Raw genomic sequence first — 23,176 nt, 5'->3', positions numbered from 1 at the left:
GAAAAATAACCAATTCCACCCCCTACTTTCTGAATAGGAACTCCAGGGTAATGCTCGGCCACTTGTATTTTTGAAACACTCTACATAGGATTTTAGTCCTAGCCAGAGTGAAGAATTACAATTCTGAACACAGAAGATGTAATGGCAATGCAAGTCAAGTGGCAGCCAGGATGATTTCCAAAGTAAAATCACAAATGAGAGGTGTTGGCAGAGAACATGGAATGCTGAGCTGGTGCAATGAGAAGAATGAATGGATGAAGTAGATCCCGGAGGAGGAAGCCAAACAGCAGGGCAGGTTTACATCCAGTGCCAGAAAGGCCAGGTTACAAAAAACGAGGGAAAGCAAACAAATGCAGTCTCTCTCTCTCTGGCTACAGCAGTAGCTCAGCAACACAATCTGATGACTTGTTTGTAAACAGTGAAAATATACACCTTCTCCTGTCATTGGTTTTCCTTGCAAATGGCATGACCCTTTCCTCAGCATCGCTGCTAACTTTTTTTTAAAAATATTTTGTGATGACTACTAGTCTTGTTATTAATTGTAGTTCAGAGACTTTGCGCTAATCTCGATGATAACACATTTGAGATTTGCCTTACCTTTCTTACCTTAAAATTTAGGAAGTAAATTCATTATAAAATCATTCTCAACCAACATGAACAGATTCATTAAATAAAATGTGCATGGTGAGATAGCAGAGGAAGTGGTTGGGGGATCATTTTCATGACAGCAGACTGCAATAAAATAAAGTCAAATATAGCACTAGAACAACATAAAACTAAATACAGATTTCACAGAATTAAAATATATCTCAGGTCACATCTACCTGAGGCTTCCATTTGGGGGTATTATAGCTGAACTAATAAAGAAGGATACAACTATCCAGTTTTTTAGAATCATAGTAACAGAGAAGCAATTTATTCTAACAAACTCTTGGAGTTCTTATCCATTTTCATTTTAATGACTATCTTTTGAGAATTGAATGGAATCTGTGGATCTTTTTCCCAGAACAGAAACACAAATGCACATAACGATAGCATTTCCCGCGTACTATCAATGAGGCCACACACCTTGTCCAGCTGAAGAACCCTAATATTATAGCATTTCTAAGGACTCTGTAGGGAAAACAAGTTGTTTCCTCTAATCTAAATGTTTCATACCACAGATACAAGCCATCTCGTCAGTACCGAGACGTGGACTTTGTATATTATCGTATCCTCACGGCACCAACACAGCCCTACACGGATAATTCAGCAGACGGTCATATTTAAAGGTGACCTAGTGCTTGCTGACTGGCTCCCCCTATTTTGCAAAACTACTTCTGAATCTCTCTTGTTTGTAACACAAGAAGACTGTGCGAAATGGTGAAAAAACACTGATTTGGAAGACAGGTGTTCTATCTAGTCTAGGCTTGACACTTTTTAGTAGTATGACTTTACAACATTTAACCTGTGCCCTCAATTTATTGTCTGCAGGAAGAACGTGTAATCCCATTTCACAAAACTTTAGTGAGAACTGGGCAAAGTCAGTTTCTTCATCTGATAAATGGGAATAGTAGCAGTAGTACTTATTTGATGGGATTAGAAGATTAAATAATACACATAAAGTACATAGTAAAATGCTTGGCACCTATTGAGTAAATGCTCAATAACTAGCTACGATTGATGTGCCTTGTATTGTGTTAGGTGTTGGATAAAATATCTGTCTTGCAGGGTAACAAGAGATATATATGGAATTGGAATAAAAAGCATTTTATTAAATAAATGGCATTCCCTCTCCCCATTTCTGCTGAAAGAAGTGGGTACTGGGGCACACAGTAAGTTAGTAACATGCTGAGTGGAAGCCTGGGGGGGCTTCCCATCTCCTCCCCTCCTCAATGGAAGTACTCACTCCCCAGAGCTCACGGGTGGCTGATAAATCTCCCCTGAGTCCCTCTGTGGGACTTGCCTCATGTTGAAGAGAGCTGCCTCACCCAAGGTCACACCCCCTTCTCAGGGAACCAGCACCTTGAATCCAATGACTGATTGACCCGGGGAAATACAGGCCGGGCCGAACCCTTAGCCCCAGTTCAGGACAAGTCTGCAGGGCCATCCCAGCTCCAGAGTTCCTGCGGTCAGCTGAAGCTTTCTAGGCAATTGAAATGCAATTCAACTTCTCCACCTGCCCAATCCTGCTTCTTTCACTGCCCTGAAGGTATTGATCCCGAGAATACGCCTGCATACAAATCTGTCTCAGAGACTGCTGCCTAGGGAAATGACTTATGACACTTGCCCAAAGTCAAAAAGCTAATGAGAGATCAAAATGGGATTTACTACAGATGTGCCAGCATAATTCCACAATTATAAAATGAGCAGAAGAGACTACATAAAAGAATGAACCAAAAGACCTATACGGTAACATTGTAAATAACACCCTAAAATATTCTAATAATGCTTCATTTTGTGGATCCAAATAGAAATGAAGACTCTCTCCTGAAGTTGGGCTGATGGGAAACAACAGCATGATGGAGAAGAAAATGGGAAGGTTATGAAAAAGGGGAATTTCCTGGGATGCTTTCCACTTTACTTCAGAAGCAGATTAACTGGACAGAAAGAGGCTTTAAAAACAGAGTAGTTCCTGCTTTTTATTTTATACAAGAGGAAACTGCCACACCGAGGTGTACTTTACTTACCAAGGGCACAAGGTAATAGAGCGGCCAAGCCTAGGTCTCTAAATCGCCAGAGTCCTTCAGCTTTGTCTTCAATATGTGATTTTGACATTTTATGTAAAATGTAACACCCACAAAAGATTCATAGCATTTCAGAGCATTTAATTCATATGACTTTTGAATTAAGCGTCAGTGTCACGTTTTCCTCCCACCAATGTGGGTAAATTGGGATTTGACTAGGTTAGGAGTTTTCACGGAATGGCTTTACGAGGAAGGTTAGAATTCACTATCTATACCTCTAACTACATTGGCAATTAAAGTTCATCAAATATTGTATCTTAATAGCCTTATCTAACAACGAGGATAATAATTATTATCTCATTTAATAGGATGCTATAGAGACTAATTATTTAATGGCACTGATGCATTCTAAATGCCACATAAACAAATACATGCAGCAACTTCTAAAAGGTTAACATTATAACTGGTTCGTTTTATACATAACTGATTGAAAAGAGCCTAAGTAAGATACAGAACATTTAGATATCTAACTGTTTCCAACCAGGAGAGCAATATTTAAACTGATAAATATAAATTTAATAAAAACATCCCAATTCAAAGAAGAAAGGTCTTGAAAATCCCTATGGTAGGCAAATTCACCATGAAATCTAAGACCTTTGATGAAAGAGTAAGGGAATGGAAGTTAAAAGCACATGATTATCTTTATATTTTATAACTATTAAAATAAAACATGGCAGCCATAATTAAAGAGGAAAATATCAAGGACATTTGACATTTTTTAAACTAATAGGTACTAACGACAGCATTCAGTTTTATATATTATGTCTTGCTTTCTAGAAAGCATTAAGAATCTATCTTTTGGTTCAATGACATAATCATAAATGTAATTTGCTAAGAAGCATTCCCTTCAGCCCTTTGCACATCTAATCTTATCCAAAATGCTCAAAGAACAAACTTGGTTCTAAAACACTACAATATTTTAAACGTTTGGGAATATTCCATTTCCCTTGCTTGGAAAGCAGGCACCGTGCAAAGTCCCTCCCTGTAGTACGGCTCGGCCCAGGGTTTCCCTCACCTCAGAAATAGGCCTTATGACGCCACTGCGTGTGGTTTAGTTCCCTGTCTTTTAACAAAAAGAGCAGGACTAAGACCCTTCAATTCTTTTATCAATTCCCACGGCTTCTTTGAACACTCTCTATTTCTACCCTGCCATAGTCTTTTAATTCCCTTTCTCCTAACCCATTTCTTCTTTTTCTAGTTAGTGATAATTTGCAGATGAAAATATTATAGTTAAAAGATAAGACATACAGAAGCAAATGCATGGATAGCAGAATTTTATATAAAGATCATTGGTGGCTAGAAAAGGGATGATAATAGTACTAATCTAGGTGCCTAAAATAATGTAGTGTAAACTAATCTACCTGGCGACCAGCCAATGGCTTGGGTGGAATCAGTCACCAATTCATTAATGTACAAGTATGGTGCTCCTATACTTACATATAGATACTTATACTGAGCTATGGGAAAATTATAGAGAAACAGCGCTTATGTTCACGTTCCTTGCAGAGAAGTATAAAATACAAAAGAACACTGTTTAGAAATTATACAAAACGTGTTGGACTAAATTAGTGGTCTTCAAAATAAGTAACTCCCTTCAAACGGGAACATCTTAAGACATCTTAAAACAGTTTTAAAAGCACAAATAGTTTTAAGAAATAGTTTAAAGGAATTAATTTTTGGATGCTAAATATGCAAATAACTACCTTCCCTAAAACTTTGAAGGTAGAAATTATCTCTCTTCAAGGAAGATTATCAAAGATGTAAGATTTCTGACGTTTAAAGGAAAGTCTGTCATGTATTTTTAAGAAATGGATGATTATGGATATCAAATAATTATGGTAAAAATTCTATTGAATATTTTAAAGAGAACAACAATAGTTCAATTTTAAATGTCAATATTCACAATATCCCCAAAGGCATGAGTTTTCAGGTCACAGCAGCTTGAGTTCAAATTAAGGTTTACCACTTTTTTGGCTGAGTCACTTTGAGGAAATCTTATTTTCTATTTTAAAGATCAAATGAGGGGATACAAAAGAAAGTGCTTTTTAAATTACAAAGTGATAGCACAAGTTCGCCATTTAGCCTTTTTCAACGAGGCACCACTGAACAGTAGCAGTTTTGCATAATGGTCCAAAACATGAGCTCTGGAACCAACAGACGGCGCTGAGACAAAAACTGCCACTTCCTAGAGGTCTCATCTCAGCCAGGTTAACTAAACCTCTCTCTGCCCCGCTAGCATTTATGAGTATGATGGAGATAATGGAGATACCCACTTTATAGGGCTGGTATGAGGATTAAGTGAGTTAATGCACTTAAAGAGCTTAAAATTGTGCTCAAAAGAATTAGTTGCTTTGCTGTTGCTGGTGGTGGTATTGTTATTATTACCCTCTGATTCTCATTGTAAAATAGAGATCAAGAGATTGCCAACACGAATAAATATTTATTGCATATGCGATAACACAAGGAGGAGGGCAGCTAAATCTACAACAGGGCTTTAATAATAGAAGCCACTAATATAGCGCCTTGGTTTCACAGCAAAAGTATGTGACAATGGTCCAATGAAGTTTGCTGCTGTCATAACTACCAATGTAACATCTCTCTTTCCTTTGCTTAAAGGCCAAAAACCTAAGAGAACACATTGTAATTTGTTCTACAAAGAACATCTTGTGATGTATTTGGTAGGGTTATTTGGTCCTTAAGATGACACAACGCTAGAAATGATTTTGCAATATGGCAGGAACACTTTGACCTTACATAAAAGAATTCTAACACTGAAGTACCAAAAGCCATCACTATAAAATACCCTTACCTATTATTAACATACTAACCACAGAACAGAAGCAATGTGACATAAGCCCTTTGTGCTCTGATTGTAATATTTCATCATTTTAAAACTGTTATTGGAATCTTTTATAAATTAGAGGCAATTCATAATTCCTCATTCATGCTCTTTAAAATACATATATTTTTAAAGAAAAAATTGGTGTTCCACCTCTACCCCTGACTATTCAAATGACATTCAAGACAAGTTGCATAATTTTTCAGAAATTATTTTATAAAAGTTTTAACTTGAAGCTAGCTTTCACAAATTTTGGATAAAATCTTGACCGAAATGTGAAAACACGAAGCTCAAAAATATGTTAGTTTAAGTATTTAAAAGACCACATTTTAACTTTTGAAAAGAAGTTCGGGTAACTATAACATAGTTATATGGTAATGTGCCAAATCTATTATACTGCTTTCTAATAATCATTTAAGCATTCTATATGAGTTAAAACTCAGGATATGTTCAATATTCTTAGATTTTTGTTAACAATATGTATTGAGAAGCAATAGATCAGCATCAGGAATTTTAAAACTTACAAGTATGTCTGGCCAGTGAGTAGTTGGATCCACCACTAGTCAAACCAAATCCCTCAGGAATTTGACTAGAGCTTCGAGGTCTGGTCAACAGTTTAGGAGGTTCAATTTCAGCACCAAATTCAGCTCCGATTACTCCTAGTAAAACAATAGCAGTAGCTTGTTTCCGTCTTTCCTCATATGACGTGGAAATTTTTTTCATTTGTGGGACACTGGATAAGCAACCTGTAAATCAAAACATAAGAATGTAAATTAAAAGAATACCAACATAAAAAAGACATATGATTAGAAAAACATTCAAGATTGTTCATTCAGGAAAGAATAGTCATTTCAACAAATGGTACTGGGACAACGGGTTATCCACACGCGAAGAAAAGAACTTGGACTTCTACCTCTCACCATACAAAAAAATCAACTAAAAATGGATCCCAGCCCTAAATATAAGAGCGAAAACTAAAGAACTTGCAGAAGAAAACATAGATGCATATTTTCATGGTCTTCAGCTAGGCAATGACTTCTTAGATATGATACCAAAGCACAGATAATTTAAAAATATTTTTTAAGTAGACTTCAACAATATTAAAAACTTTTGCACTTCAAATGACAGTATCAAGAAAGTAAAGTCTAGATAGAAAGTAAAGTCTAGTCTGAACACATAGACTGAGAGAAAATATTGTCAATCAATATTTCCAATAAGGCATTGCATCCAGAATACATCTCTTGCAACTCAATAATAAGAAAACCCAACTTTTAAAATGGGCGATTTGAATAGGTATTTCTTCAAAGATGTATGAATGGCCAATATGCATATTAAAGATGCTCAACATCATTGGTCATTAGGAGAATGTAAATCAAAACCACGAGACACCACTTCATATCCACTGGAATGGTTGTAATAAAAAGGACAGAACATAAATAAGTTGTTGTTGAGGGTTTACAGAAATTGAAACCCTTGTGCATTCTGGTGGGAATGTACAACAAAATGGTATCAGTACTTTGGAAAACAGTTTGGCAGTTCCTCAAAAAGTTAAACATAGAGTTACCATATGGCCCAGCAATTCCACTCCTGGGTATCTACCCAAGAGAAATGAAAACAAACTTACACACAAAGACTTTTAAATGAATGTTCACAACAGCATTATTCACAATAGCCAAGAAGTGGAAAAAAGTCAAATGTCCATCAACTGCTGAATGGATAAACAAAAGGTGGCATATCCATAAAATAAAATATTGATCATAAATAAAAAGGAATAAAGTACCAATACATACTGCAATATGTATAATCTTGAAAACATTATGCTAAGGGACAGGTCTTCACAAAGGATCACACATTGTATGAGTCCATTTGCATGAAATGTCCAGAATAGGCAAATCTATACAGACAGAAAGTAGGTTAGTAATTGCCTAGAGCTAGGACAGGGGTGAAATAGTTAATGATGGCTAATGAGTACTAGATTTTTGAGATGTTGAGAATGTTCTAAAATTAAATTATGGTCATAGCTGCACAATTCCAAATATACTAAGAATCACTGAATTCTACATTTTAAAAGGAAGGATTTTATGAAATACAAATTATATCTCAATAAATCTCTTAACAAAAGACTGCTCATTAACTCATTTATTAATTTGCTCACTAATTTAAGGAATATTTATTGAGCATCTACTTTGGGCCAGAGAATTGCAAACATAAAAATAAATAGTCCAGGTTCTCAAGAAGCTCACTAGTGCATGAAAAAAAGAGCGCCTGTTCTCAAATGCTAAAAGTAAGACTCAAAGGATAATAGGACTTTGCCAGACAGTCAGAGGGCTGGGCATCCCAGGATGTGGAGTACAGAATAAGGAACAGAGTCAGTGGAACTGTACAGCTACCATGATGTCAGAGGGGTAGTAGACTGGGGGAGAGGGGTTATCACTTTGTGAGGGGTATAAATGTCTAACTATTACATTGTTTTGTACACCTGAAACTAAAAAACAACAACAACAACAACAACAACAAAAACTGAGAAGGCAAAGGATGAGTATTTCGTCCAGATGGACCAGAATATAGACGCACAACTGGCATTTGAAGAAATACTTATAACCTGGACAAAGCTCAACATAATTTCATATTCAGAAGAGATATCATCATGATAGCCAAAACATAATGGAAAACAATTTTAAATCTTTATTAAAGTATCAATAAATAGGAGGTAATTAGAGGAATTACATTCCTAACACATAACAATAACACTGCTTAGTTTCTTTTCCCAATCTTTCTCTCAGTAAGGTATACACCTCATTCACTCTCCCCAAATTCTAAGACTTAGTCCTTTGCTCAGGCCTACCCGCTTTCTAGTTCTGCTCCTTTCTACAAATGATCTGCCTTTTATTTTATGTTTGATATTTATTATGTGATTTATACGCATCCATATTACATAGAGAACCTAGAAAGAGTATCATGATGTACCTATAAACAATCAACTTTATATAATCTAAATGTTTTTCTATAGGTGACGAATTTCAGATTTTTAAAAAATAATTAACTAATGTAGACATAACTAAAGTCTACTATGGATTGTGTCTTGACTTCACTACTCCTTCCTCATGCCCCAAATATCACCACAATCTTGACTTTATCAAATGTTTTCTATCTATTATATAACTATATCAACGTTACCTGAAATGTTATGTATTTTCTGGCCTTGAACTATGTTTGCATTCCTGGGATAAACTCTGGATGAACTGATGAGTGGATGGATGGTGAAGGATGAATAGATGGACACCGATCGATCAATCAATAGGTAGGTAGGTAGGTAGGTAGGTAGGTAGGTATGTAGGTAGGTAAGTAGATAAACAGACCAATACACAGACTCTGTACTAAATCTGCTAATAGTTTTTTTACATTTATGTCCATAGGTGAGATTGGACGATAATTTTCTTTTCATATACTATTCTTATTGGGTCTTAGTAGCAATATAATACAAGCCTCAAAAACCGAGTTAAGTAACTTTTTCTCCCCAATTTTTTGAAAACAGTTATAGGGATCTTGAAGTTTAATGAAAATTCTCCTGTAAAATTATCAGGGCCTGTGTCTCCGGGAACTCCTCCCCCAGAGCCAGAGGGCAGGGGATAAAGATGTCGGGGAGGAGCATGTATTTTAAATTATGGAGGAAGAAATATTTTAAATTATGAATTCATTTTTCGTAATAGTTACTTATTATTTCGTTTGATTTTCTATTTCTTCTAGAGTCTCTTCTGACAGCTAATAGTTTTAAAATAATCATATATTTCATCGAAGTTTTTAAATTTATATTGTTGTGAAGTTATTTATAATATTCTCTGTGATTTAAAAATCTCAATTGTATCAGGTGCTATAATCCCTTTACATACAATTTATTTGTGCATCCTCCAATTATTTTTCATGACTTTCTCCATCAGTTTTGCTAGAAATATATATGTTTTCAGATTTTCAAAAAAAGAAACTTTGGTTTTGATCTTACTGTGTCATTGCTTTCTGTTTCACTAATTTCTGCTGTTATTGGTCCTGTTTCTTCTTCCACTTTCTTTAGGTTTTCTAATCTCTCTTTCTCTGTTTTGTTTCTAGGTTCTTTGGTTAAACCCAACTGACTTATGTTCATTATTTTCTGTTATGATTATCATTGCTAGTCACATAATGAATACCATTTTCCTCTTCTTTTTTGGTAATTCAGCCTCAGTTTTAACTGAGTAGCAATGTACTCACACCCTTTCAATGTCCTTCCAGGAACTGAGGAAGCCAAAGTCTCGCTCCTGGCTTTAGGCTTATTTGTGACGTATTTTAAGTCCTTTTTGCTCATAATGGAGGAGCCCAAAGCCTGCTCCTGGAAAGCATCTAACGGGTTCAGCCCAGATCATTGCATTTCTATTCCATGACTTGTCCATGGAGATAACTATCTTTCCTGAGCCTAGTTATATCTCTTTGGTTTTCTATTTGTATATTTTATCCATCATAGCTATATATTTGGTAGAGAGGGATTTAAAAAGTGAACTTCGGGAGCCATCTTGATTGGAGGTCAGCGCTCTGCTCCTTCTACTATTAATCTATGTAGCTTTTCTGGCCTCTTTCAGTACATTGTTCTATACATTAACTGAATCAATACTATCAAGGGCCCTCAGAACTCAGTATGCCAACCGAGAAATTAGCCGTAGGGGCCCGTGAGTACTTTTAGATGTCATTCTTTTGCTCTGTCATTCTATGCTATTAGAGGTAAGGCAGTCGAAAAGCAACAGCGGAGGCTACAGCAGCACCAAACCATGGGAAGCCTTTGTATGGCACCTGAAGACGTTTAACCTTTGGTCAATGGGAAGCCACTGAAGAATTCTGTATAAGGTAGTGACATCAGATTCGTGCATTGTTAGAAAAGATCGCATGGTAGTGGAAGTATGGAAGGTCGGTTGTGAGGCAAAACGAGACAGCGGTCAAGTAGGACCAAAAGACAACCAGTACGATGATCCAGTGGAAAAGAGCAAGTCCCAGTGGTGGCAGGTCATTTGTTCCATCGGTTAGTCATTCAGCATATAAAAATTGAACATCTAGTGTACACATGGCATTATGCTAATATAAATTAATATGAATTAATTGGGAGAAAAGCAAAGCCCCGTCCTTATTGAACTTAAAGGCTACTGAGCAGAAATTAGAAATGTGAAGGTTACAAAATCAATGAGAACTTTATAGACTGAGAGAACAGTATGTTTAAGACTCTAAAGCATGAAGGAATTTGTTGATTTCTATTTCAGGGCTAGGTAATTGAGCTGGAACTCTATGAGCCAAGAGGGGAATGGCAGAAAATGAGGCAAGAAATGGCCAAGTTATAGATGGCTCTGTCGGTCATATTCACATTTCAATTAGTATCCTTTGAACATGGGAAGATAAGATAGGGTTCAAGCCACAGAGTACAGGTAGGGTTTTAGAAAAAACGGTGTATGAAGTGGTGTATGAAGAATGCTGGAACTGACCTCAGTTAGGACGCTATTGTACAAACCAAAGTGAGAGATGTAAATTGGTTTGGCATTAGGATGTTAACAGGAGACACAGAGAAGTGACTAGCTTTAAGATCCACAGTGAGGTCTGTGTAGATGATTGCCGGAAGATGTCAGGTGTCCTGCCCTGAATTCTTTTAAAAATCAGAATTCACTGAAACAAAAGTAAAACAAAACAAAACCCTTGTTAAGAGCGGTAAGTATGGCCTTTCCAGAAGCTGAATAAAAAAACCTGTAGAGCACAAAGCTTTTAAGTATACACTTTAAATTCCATTTATTTAGCTGTAATGAGAGTCAGAGTAGAATGTGGGCAAGAAGATCTAGTTGCATCCAAGAAATGGAAATAGGAGGGTATTATAAAGAATTTAAGAGTTGGGAAGGAAGAACTAAGAGAGTGGTATAAAGTACTTAAGGAAAAATAGTGGGTGTGGGGGGGAGTTGGTTGTCTAGAAAACTAAGACGGCAGCGTCAAAGAGTAGTTACTGTTTATTTGGATTCCAAGAAAACTTTGGTGCAGTTGAGTACAAAAAAGATTTGTCGTTGTTGCGCCAGTTTCTTAGCTTCTGCATGTCACACTTTATTGTTTTAAAAAAAAACTTAGTTCTAGATATTTGCCATTAGTTTTTAAACAGTGTATAGAATGACAAAATCTAAGATGAGTCTACAGAGAATAGATTCATCTTTAAAAATATTCTAATTTGTTTCTATGAGATGTTTGAGTAATATCTCATTTTCCTAATTTAGTTTTGCACAGTATATTTCAAATCACATGCAGGCTGCTTTATAATGATGTTCCTCTAATGTTATAAAATTACTTTATAAGTTCTAGGGTCAGGGTAAGTCATATTTCATAACATTTCTTACAAACAGCCTCAATTAAAATGTTTGAAGATATTTAGGTAACATAAGAAGTATCTTCTAATCTGATACCATAGTACACATTTCTTTTTTGTGGATTGTTCTAGTTTTTTAAGGACAAAGAAAAAAATGTTAGTAAAAATATTAGTATGTACATGTGATTATAGATTCAAAGTATCGCACTGATTTGTGATAGTTGATAGTAACTAAAGGGGGAAATAAAACCCTAAAAGCTTAACCATACGAAGAAGAAAAAAAAAATCAATAATCACTGCCTGTGTATTTAGATGGATGAAAACGGACCCTAATTCTGGGCAATATTTAACAGTTTGGTCATCTATATCTCAGCACATGCATTTAAAAACCGACTTTATTTATGTGCAAGAACAGACACGAGGAGTACGAGCTCTGTGCGAGAACCTAGATTCCTGCAGTCTTTATTTTACCCTTTACATAGTATTCTTGAAACAGGAAGCAAACCAGCTCCCCTCCCCCAGGCCTCAGCAAGAGCATGCTCCATAACAATAGTTCAAAGGAAAGCTCTATTCTGCAGTTGCACTGATTGTTCTGTCAGCTGACCTCTGCAGAAGGGAATTGCTAACCGCTGCCTTGCTCCTTAGCTGACAAATGAATGATCGCAGCTCCATCTATTTTCACTATGGCTGCCTCTAGCCCAGGTGCTCAGACAGAGAACCCGGTGTGACATCTTAGATCAAGATGAATTGGCACAAACTCCTGATCCAAGATTGTTTTATACCATTTAATTTAGTTTCTTCCCCTGCTTGGATGAGCACAGCTCTGGTTATGGATTTCTATTCTAATGTACTGAAGCAGGCCCTGAAAGAAGCCAATGAAGCAGCTGCCGGAGCAAGGGACTGCAGGGATACTGATCAATAGGCAAGGCATTGACCCCAGCCGTTCAGCCTCTGCAACGGCCACGGCTTGAAGGGGGAGGGGGTGGGGATGGGGGAGGGCACAGAAGCACACATGGGCTGCTTCCAGTAGGAAATTAAACAACAGGGGCATTTGGAGAGCTCCGCCTCTGCCCTGGTCCCCCACCTTCTCTAGGTTCCTTTTGTTTAATTACCTCAATCTTGTCTTAACTCCCACCCTCAGGAAAGAATTAAGACTTTAGGGAAGTTTTAATAATGTACTTTAAGGCAGCCATTTGCAAATTGTATCCTTAAGCTAATAGAAAGAATCGTAACAGGTGCCCTCTGCTAAGTGGCCAAAATACGAAATCTTAATTAGCTGTCAAGTACATCACTTGGTGTAATTTAAAGTTTGGCCTGTGCATAGGCTCATAAGAACACTGTCCAACTGGCTCTGAACACCACTGATGCTGAAATTCTATGGTACATCATTTTTAATCAGTACTCATCTCTGGAAAGATAGCTCTTTGTTAACAAGGAGAGAAGTGAGAGTAAGAAAAGGTCCCCCTGAAAGAGGCATGGACTGATGAGTGAATGTATAAGGCAGAGACGCCCATCTGTAGTACGACTCTAACAATAACAACAATTTCTGATTCTTTAAGTTTTCAGATTTGGAAATATTTAAATGATTGGTTTTGCCTGTGTTTTCACTTAAATACACGAAGTATACAATTAGCTGCAATGTTTTCCTACAAATATACTGACAACCAAATGGGAGATTTCGAGATATTAAAAATAAAACAATTCTGTAAAAGGAGACCTTTCTACAGTTTCATTTGTCTCATGAAAATTTGGTATTTTTTCACAGAGACTTGCCTCCATTTAATCATGCTAAAGGGTGACATGGAGATCCATTTTCTTGACAGGACGGTTGATCACCCTATCACAGTAAGAAAATTAATACCTTCAAACTAGCCCTGTGTGGAAAACAGAAGCTACATGCAGTAATGAAGGACATAAGTGTTCTACGTTTTAAGTTGCAAACAGAACATTGGTTCCGTGTGAAAACATGTCTACTCATGATTGGGTTACTTTGAGACAAAATATGAGGCTTTGATTTTATTAAAACAACCATTTAATTCGCGCTCTGTTCCTCAAAAGTACATAATTGTCTTTATAGTTAGCATAATTGACTCTAGATTTACTCGAACAGGAGTAAACACTTTAGTTACAGCTTAACTAGAACACAGGTAAAATATTTGAGAAGTTTAAGCTATTAAAAGGGCTGTGAGATATTGATTACTTCATTTAAAAAGCAGTCAGAGAGTGCAACCAAGAGGTCAAGATAAATTTAACAGTTTGAAGCACTTTACTAAATAACTCTAAAGATCATGTTAATTGGCTTTGTGCAGTTCCAGGGTAAAATTAATTTTATCCGAGCTTACAATAAAAGGATTAAGAGACATATTAAGTTCTTCAGTTTTAACTGGAATAGGAATCAATGGATTTGAATTAAGGCTGAAGGAGGTTTTACGAGAGATGGACTACCAGCAGATACTTTATATCTGCTATTAGCCAAATATTGATGGAGCTCTGTTATTGTATGAGGTATTAAAACCTTAGATAAGAAGAGACTACCAATTTACTACTCTGAGAATATAGTTTAAGAACTGTGTGATTTGACCTGGAAAAATTGTTTTTAAAAATTTGATTCTTTGTTTAGGATTGAGTATCAGCATGCTTTCTAAGTTGACATATATGTTACAATATTTAAAACTTTAGTAAAAATTAGTGAAACGATGTGGTTAAAGTCAATCACATCGACATCAAGATTATATTTAAAACATTTAAAACTATATCACAAACATATCATTAGGGTTTTTAAAATCAAAATATTATACTCAAATTGGTTTTAGAATACCAATTTTATGCCAGAAATTTCTGGCACATGATAGAATGCAAATGACATTCACAATGATATAAGTACTTTCTGAAATTGATATAAATGTTAATATGCTCTAAAAATGACTTTGGAAATTCAGAAATGTTTTTCTGAATTTTTAGTCACAATAAGTAAAAATAAAAATTTTAATGTTTTTGTTTATTCTTTCATTATTTAGTCATATTTTGGAATTATATGTATAGAAAAGTAAGTTGCTTTTACTGTGCACTGACTAGCAGAGCAAAAAACACAATTTGTATTTAATAATGTATATATCATATATTAATAAATAACTGACTTTGTAAGACTTTATAGGAATGATCGGAACATGTAAGTTGCAAGATCTCATGGCAGAAAACTAATGGCAGCAGGTGGAGACTATTTAAAATAATAATTTGGATTAAGCTCGAAAATGGTTTCTATTGTGGTTCTTTACAACTTTATTTGCAAGAATGTGGATTTACTAATGTTAGGTTTTGACTAATTATTAAAGAACCAAAATAAACTTAGCAAAGTGAACTTTGTCAATATTGGTAATCTGGAGGACAAGAGAACTTTCGGAATAAGACCCACGATTTAGTAGTTACAATGTCTGTATACAGTTAGAATAGTCTTAGCACATACATCATTCAAAGCTCTACAAATGTAAGTCAGTAAGACTACAAGATTGCTTTCCATTTTCAGACTAGTAAAATAGTCTTCCAAATTTTCATTTTTATCTATTTTGCTTTTTTTAGCCCCAAAGACATTTTAAATGTGAGTGGCATTATCAACCAATAGTCTATGAAAAACATATATGACTGTATATTAAATAAAGAGTTTAAAGTAGTACATGACAGTGAAATACGTCAAGTGAAAAATATATTAAAAGCTGAAGGGATTAAGAAATACAAATTGTTAGTTACACAATAGTCACGAGGATGTAAAGTTCAGCATAAAGAATACAGTCAGTAATGTTGCAACAACTATGTATAGCGCCAGGTGGGTGCTAGACTCATCAGGGGGATCACTGCATACATTATACAAATGTCTAACCGCGGTGCTGTGCATCTGAAACTAAAATGCTGAATGTCAACTGTAATTGAAAAAAAAAACTTTAAAAAAGAAAATATATTTTAATACATTTCTGAACATAAACAGAAGTATCTTAATAAAACTAGATCTTTAAAAATGAGTGCTAATTGTTTTGTAGATGTTCTTTAATGAAAATAACTTCAACTTCCTCCTGACTGATTAATGGAATAGTAACAATTTATTTTTAAGATATGCCTTTTTAATAATCACTATATGGCACTAATCAAATACGTTAACTTTTCATATACATTCACACATCAGTATACATACTTATACTATGTACACAGATAACTATACAATATTCTTAATTAGGGTACCAAGACATTAAACCTAAGTGAGCTAGAAGTATTTTTGAGATTTTAAAATGTGTCATCTATGTTTTTAAATCATAATGAAAAAAAACGTGGCCCTCAGTAGAGTTTACACAGTGTAAGTTAATTGTTTCCACGTATGTTTGGCCCAAATATTTTCCATACCTACTTGCTATTCTTAGGGTTGCTTAAGAATGATAAAGTACAATGCTATAAAAATGTCAGATTTTACTAGACATGTAATAGTAATCTTCCAAATAAGCTTTGTTAACATTTAAAAACAAGCAAATATCTTTTAATATTAAATCATTTTAAAAACAATTTGGTTTTAAAATAGTATTCTAATCAAATTTCAGTTATCCAATATATACCAATTCTTAGTCAAATACTTCAATGATGAATTTGTTAAATGGGACACACAGGCATAGATTGGTGACAATCAATGTGAAAAAGGACTCAAAAACCTCACTCTCCTTGGTGAATATGGGTCTCATAAGCTCATAAGGAGAACCTGTGGGTCTATGCCATTGTAAATGTGTGTAATTACGTTCCTTCTCTTAAGTCAAGTGCTTTTATAGAAGTGTTACATATTATTTTCACTGGTGGCACAATTTACGATTTTTTAAAACTATGGCAAATAAATTTTTATGCTGTAGAAAACAATTAAAACTGTAGGTGGCTAAATAACCATGTAAATTTATACCTGTACACCTTGAGTAAATAAAAGAAAACATGCAAATTATCTGAATACTCCTCTCAAGCGCCTGGGGGAAAAAAGATGAACTGATTAAAAATGACAATGGGGGGGGCACTTCAACATTTACTTCCAAACTTTCACATTCTTAGCAAAGCGTGTGCGTGCGTGCATGTGTGTGTGTGTGTGTGTGTGTGTGTGTGTGTGTGTGTGTGTAGAATAACTGCAGTATTTACTGTTAGCAGCTAGGCGTTTCCTCCATTGCACTGTTGCTTTGTGACACATCTGCCCGTGTTTTCTTCATACCTACTGATGAGCATATGGAAGTTGCTCCCCAAATCTCTGAGGCTTTTGCTATTTTTGTGCCCCCCTTACTTGGAAACTGAAGTAATCAAACATGCTACTAATTTGTATGTATACTCGATAGCCCCCTGCTGGAACACAATGGGTTCTGCAAATGCATATTTCTGCGGCTGCTGATTAAGCCATTTTAAAATAATGCCTCTTGCACATACATGTATTATGTGTGTGTGCCTCTGACAAAATACATCAAATCCATTTCCCACAAAATCAGATAAAAGCAAAATAAATTAATACTCCAAAATGATTGTCTTTTTCAAAGGACATTTAATACTATCACTATCTCAGGGTATGTCGATTATTTTGATAATTAAAAATCTTAAACTTTGAGAGCAACTTGTAGGTTTTTCAAGTAATTCTTGTAACAATTTCTTATTCTTCACACAAATTCTGCACCCATTTTCCCACAATCTGCATTACCTTATTTTCCCCTTTAGTCTCTACATAAACATCAAAAAGTCCATTCCCTCCCCCCCCCCTTTTATTTTATTTTGAATGCAAATATTCTCAGTTTGGGAAAAAATTGAGATTTTAAAAATTCCAAATATCTAAGACATCTATGTCATTGGGAATCTTGTAGGTAATAGTTATCAAGAATAATGTTCAATTCTTGGTTCACTTTACCTTTCAAGGGTGAATCTGAGATACTTATCAAGTTTTAAAAACTACAAATTGTAACATAAGAAGACCATTATTAGCTTGTTCAGGAGGAAAAAAAATATTTCAGAAATAGTGGTTCGTGGCTTGTGAAAGCATTTAAATCTGAAAACATAGCAAATTATTCTTATAAATAACCTTTTAGTATAGTTAATGTTCAGAAAAAGATAACTTCTGCAATGAGATTCACTTAAAATAAAAATACTGGAGTAAAAGATCAAAATCAAATGGAACACATGAGACTTAACATTTGGTGGACTATTTATTATATGAAGATTTTATACCTGTGAGAAACAAACTGCTACACCTGAAGTCATTTTTATTCATAAAATGACAAATCATTTACTGGATTCACTTAAAATATATTTTCACCTACTTAATTATCTCTGTCAACTCAATGATACAAAACCAGATCAAAAGTGATAACTGCCTTGTTCTATCTTTGAGAAGTTAACAAGTACATCTGTTCATTTACAAGGAGTATTTGTAGTATTCATTTTTCTGAATTACTATACATTTGGTTATAAAAATAAAACAATGACATGTAACTAAAAGTTATTTTTTAAAGGTTTGCAGTAAATTAGAACTTCTAAGGGATTTCTTGCTTTAATTTTTCTCAGTACGTGATTGCATAACGTTATCTCTGATTTTGAAAAATGACCACCTGACTTCACAAGTGTTTTTCTCTTCTCTGTTCTTCACTGTAAGAGAGGTGTTAAGTAGAAATAATGGAGCATAGTCAGTCAGGGGCAACACGATTAATGGAGCATAGTCAGTCAGGGGCAACACGATACCTTGCCTTTGAAATGATAGCAGAACTGGGAAAAGTCGTTGTGGATACGCCCAACGCCAAGTTTTATATAAAGATTTTAATAGCCCAGCCCACAATTAGCAGAAATACATTATATCTTATCTTTCTAAAAAAATACCCTGTAAGCTCTTATAACTTTATATAGATTAACATGTGGTACCATTCCTAAGAACTGAATATCAAAGAAATTTAAAGAAAAAATATTTTTAAATTCAGAAGAGAAGAAACAAGAAAAAAGTAAGTAAAGAAATTTAAAGGAAAAATAAAAAGGTCAAAGACAACTTTGACTTTTAATTTACTAATCATATTAATAGATGACCAATGGCTAGTTATCTCAGTTGGTTAGAGCATGGAGCTGATAACACCAAGGTTGCCGGTTCAATCCCTGCATGGGCCACTGTGAGCTGCATCCAAAGCAAAGCTTTGAAAAAGAAAATAGAAAATAAACAAAAGTAAAAGTAAACTAAGCATTTATGCTAAAAGTATAAAAGCCAATGACAAAATAAACCATAGCCTTAAACTGTTAAGGATATACTCATCATTAGCTCACAATCTATAGAAAAATTGGTCTACAAAATACGTATGTATGTAAATGACATAGCCAGTGTAAATGACATAGCCAATTTTCTAAAGAGATTTCTAAGTTACTTTGAAAAGCTTGAAGAAAAAGAATGCTTGAATCGCTATTAGATAGCTGCACAGATTTTTCATTTCTGATCTCTTTACATATATATGCTTTCATCATTTTTAAGCTACATGTAGAAAGAAGAATGATGTGCCTTTAAAATTATTATAGATTTTAAGATTATTTTACATTTCCTCATTTTATGATGAAGATAACTAGTCTATCAAATTGACTCTAGTTATTTGGCAAATGTTTTTTTCACAGACTTTTTTTCTGTTTACATGATTTTTTTTTTACTATGTGCTTTTTCAAATAAGCATATACAGATATTAACATTTACTATTATTCTCAGTCATGTAACTATTTTATATGATTTTCCATTAATTAGTTAATTCTATTTATAATTTGGATCTGAGTTGCCTATTTTGCACATATCAAATTAAAACAAGCCTTTGGGCTGTGAATTATTGCACAGTCCTTCCAATGTTTAACCAAAAAAGCTAAGTAAGCACTTACACCTAGAAATCCTGGATACTAAGTCATTGATTTGTTACAACTATGGATTGGGAAAACCTACTACGTACTCCTGAAAGGAACACTAAGAGGAAAATGTGCTGTCAGATACTCAGGTTTGTATGATGTCATGCTATTTTTATAAGAGAATTTTTTTTAAAAGTCTGTTTCTGCTACATAACACATAATCACTTTTTTTCAAACTTCTCCTGACTCGCTGAAATCATTAGGATACTCAGGTATTGTGAAGAGAGAGCTTTATAACCTTCTCTTGTCTTAATTCATTGTTTATTAAGACAGATAGATACTTCTGTATGTAAAAACCTAGACAATACATGTATATGTATTGATGTTGGATAAATACATACATTCAGGATGGCTCTTATTATATTTAACTGCTCTGAGACTTTGGCAGGGAAAAGAAAGGAACACCAAATCAGAAGATAAAATTTACTGAGAACGCCTACCATCACCACTGCCACAAGACCACCCATGTCAGTACCATAAATTACCATAGGAGGGTTCAACAGAGACTGATGAAAACAATCCAAAGCAAGAATTTACCATGTCCTTACAATTTTCTCAAATAAACCTGTTTCTCTTATTAGCAAAAGAAAAAAAATTAGTAATTTCTGTAATACTTTATCCAGTGTTTTTGATTTCTATAAAATATGCAAATAAGCAGTATTTACTTAAGGTAAAAAAAAAAGTAGCCTTCAAAATATGTCAAAGGTAGAAGGTTCCCCATTTCAAAAACCATTAACAGAAAAACCTGAAGTCCATCTTTTAAATGATCAAAAAAATATTAGATCCATAGAAATTACATATGCTTACTTAGGGTGCTTCAAATATCTACTAATATTATGTTTGTTATAATGACAATTATATGCCTACCACAATCACTTTCCAATATACCATTAAGAATTTAAAAGGGGAAAGAAAAAATCAGAAGTAGGGTGTGTAAAACATTTCCTAACACAAGATTAGACAGCGGTTAGTGGGGGAATTTTAGAGGGAAAGGGAATCACAGGGCTCTACTAAACAAACCGATATCCATATTTTATAGATAAGGAAGGTTAAGTCGGTGAAGTGTTCATGTGACAAGGTGAAGGGCATGAAGAAAGTGGTCACTCATGGCAACATCATTCCAGACTCATCTCTGGCATCTCCACTGGTCCATACGTCAGTGTTTGTTGCAAAGAAACTAGTTAATATTTGACACCTGATCCATGGTAAATCTATGGTTAGGCATCTTCAAAGCATCATAATTAAAAATGCTTCTTAAAAAAATAACACACAAACAAAAGTTATAATTAGAAAAAACTCTTAAAATAAGTTTTGGTCTATAGTAGTATGTAATAATGTCATATACATTTCCTAAGGGGGCTATCTATAATAAATATTAAAAATGGGGGGATATTCTATCAAGTATATGAAATAAATAAACTGCATTTTACATGGGATACATATGTGGAATATTGAAATACTGAAAAAATACACAGTACCGAGTATGAATATTAATACCATTTGGAGACCAAATATTTACTACGTTACTCAACAGGGTAACAAAATCAGCACATCATCCACAAAAACATCAACAATCTTCACAGATGAAAAACTTCTTTAAATACAATATATGGAGGAAAACACTAATTAAAAATGTAACTAAGTTTTAGTTACCTCTACATAAGCCTCCCTATAAGCTAATGGCACTGTAAGCCCACAGATACAAATATTTTCAAAACTCACATACTCAACTCCAAATATTGCAAAAAAATTCAGGATCATTTCCAAAGTTGATGTCGTGATATCAGAGAGTAGCTCAGAGTCACCATAAGGGTTAAGACAATCATTTTCCACTGCATACTAGTGCTATTCTAAGCCGATAGTGTGTTTAAATCCACACCAATGAAATCAATACAGCACTGTTCTATTCAAGGTGAGACCAAATAAACCTGTCTGAAGCTTTGAGAAATAGGCTTTGCAGTATACTTTGAGTGCTAAATGCCTTTCAGTCCAGAGATCTGTCATTAAATAATCATTAGCCATCATTCACTCTTCCTAAAAAGCTTAACGTCTAAACTTGTTCAGCTACCAGTAAAGCATTAGTATAGACTATCAAGTAAGTACTCATTAGCACTTAGGGATGTTTCAACCACTCTGTTTAACCATGCGTTGTCTTATCAAAAAAAAAAAAAAAAAATCCCAAAATATTAACACATATTTACCACTAGACTAGAGGGCAATTTATACAAACGATCAGTAGAAAGGACACCAACATAATGACCAACCTCTTTTGGACAATAGGGCACAACTCAGAGAATTACAATCAACTCTTTCCTGTCTGGTCTATCCAGATAAAAGCTGATGTCTTTCCTAACATTCAGCATCATATATAATTCAGCATCACATATAAGCCAAATAAAATTAAGTTACTCACAATAGAGAATTCATCAGGAAGAAATCTTGGCTTTAATCCTGTATGTATTTTAAAATAATGCTTCTTTGATCAATGCTATTCATATCTCCCTTTCAATGCATGATCATTTCAATTGCTGACTACCATCTATCATGGACTGTGCATTATTTTACATATCATGAGATAGAGAGAAAATTAAGATATACTTATATTCTTTCTATTACCTGAAAGATTAAGTAAATAATATAGAATGATCTGTATTTAGTACTGTTACTGGACCATATGCATAAATTTGATGGTCGAGGTAATTTTCTCTGTACATACAAGAAGTTATTTCTTGTATGCTATTGCATTAATCCTCTCAATTTCAAGCTAACAATGAAAATGGCATTTCTGAAAGACATTAATTTGTTCTTCATTTATAAAAGCTCAAATAAAAATATACAGCCAGATACTTACGATCACATCTATATATTTACACCTTATTACTTTGAATTTTAATATAGATTTCAACCTAAGTGAGAGTCATGATATTATATGAACATTTTATTTAACAGGATAACATCTGATATTTTCCCAGGAGTATTTAGATAGCTAAATACAAAATAAAAGTATTCTTTCAGATATTAGGTACTTAAAAATACCAAATACATGTAATAGAAACTTTCTAGAATTCTAATTATCAGCCAATTCAATCTTTGACTTTTCCATTTTTCTATCAATATGCCAACATAAAGTTTCAATGGCTAAGAGACAAATAAATGCAATATTACTTGGACACTTTGGCATATGTAACATCATTGTTTTTTAATTTATGAAATATTTCAAGGCTCAGAAATTAAAGAGGATAATATCAAACCAATCTCATCACAGATAATTTTAATGTTCAAAATTTCCCACAGATGCTGCCTTAAGATACACTGTCAATATACAATGGGATACAAAATGCCATTCCT

The 23,176-nt window shown here is 34.4% G+C and overlaps 1 protein-coding gene across 4 annotated transcripts in view; it reads right to left on the bottom strand.

The window, feature by feature from the left end:
* Window positions 1-23,176, bottom strand: part of WDR7 (WD repeat domain 7) — a 299,900-nt gene that overhangs the window by 123,911 nt on the left and 152,813 nt on the right. For all 4 annotated transcript variants that reach the window (XM_019722246.3, XM_019722262.3, XM_074339915.2 and 1 more), the window contains one exon: window positions 6,090-6,311. In XM_019722246.3, the coding sequence (XP_019577805.3) occupies window positions 6,090-6,311 (222 nt within the window). The remainder of the gene's footprint in view (window positions 1-6,089; window positions 6,312-23,176) is intronic.

The sequence above is a fragment of the Rhinolophus sinicus genome, chromosome 4 (genome assembly GCF_057876585.1).
Source record: "Rhinolophus sinicus isolate RSI-liver-muscle chromosome 4, RSI-T2T, whole genome shotgun sequence".
In the NCBI taxonomy this organism is placed as follows: Eukaryota; Metazoa; Chordata; class Mammalia; order Chiroptera; family Rhinolophidae; genus Rhinolophus; species Rhinolophus sinicus.
The sequence above is the reverse complement of the archived record's forward strand: the minus strand, read 5'-3'. Positions and strand labels throughout refer to the sequence as shown.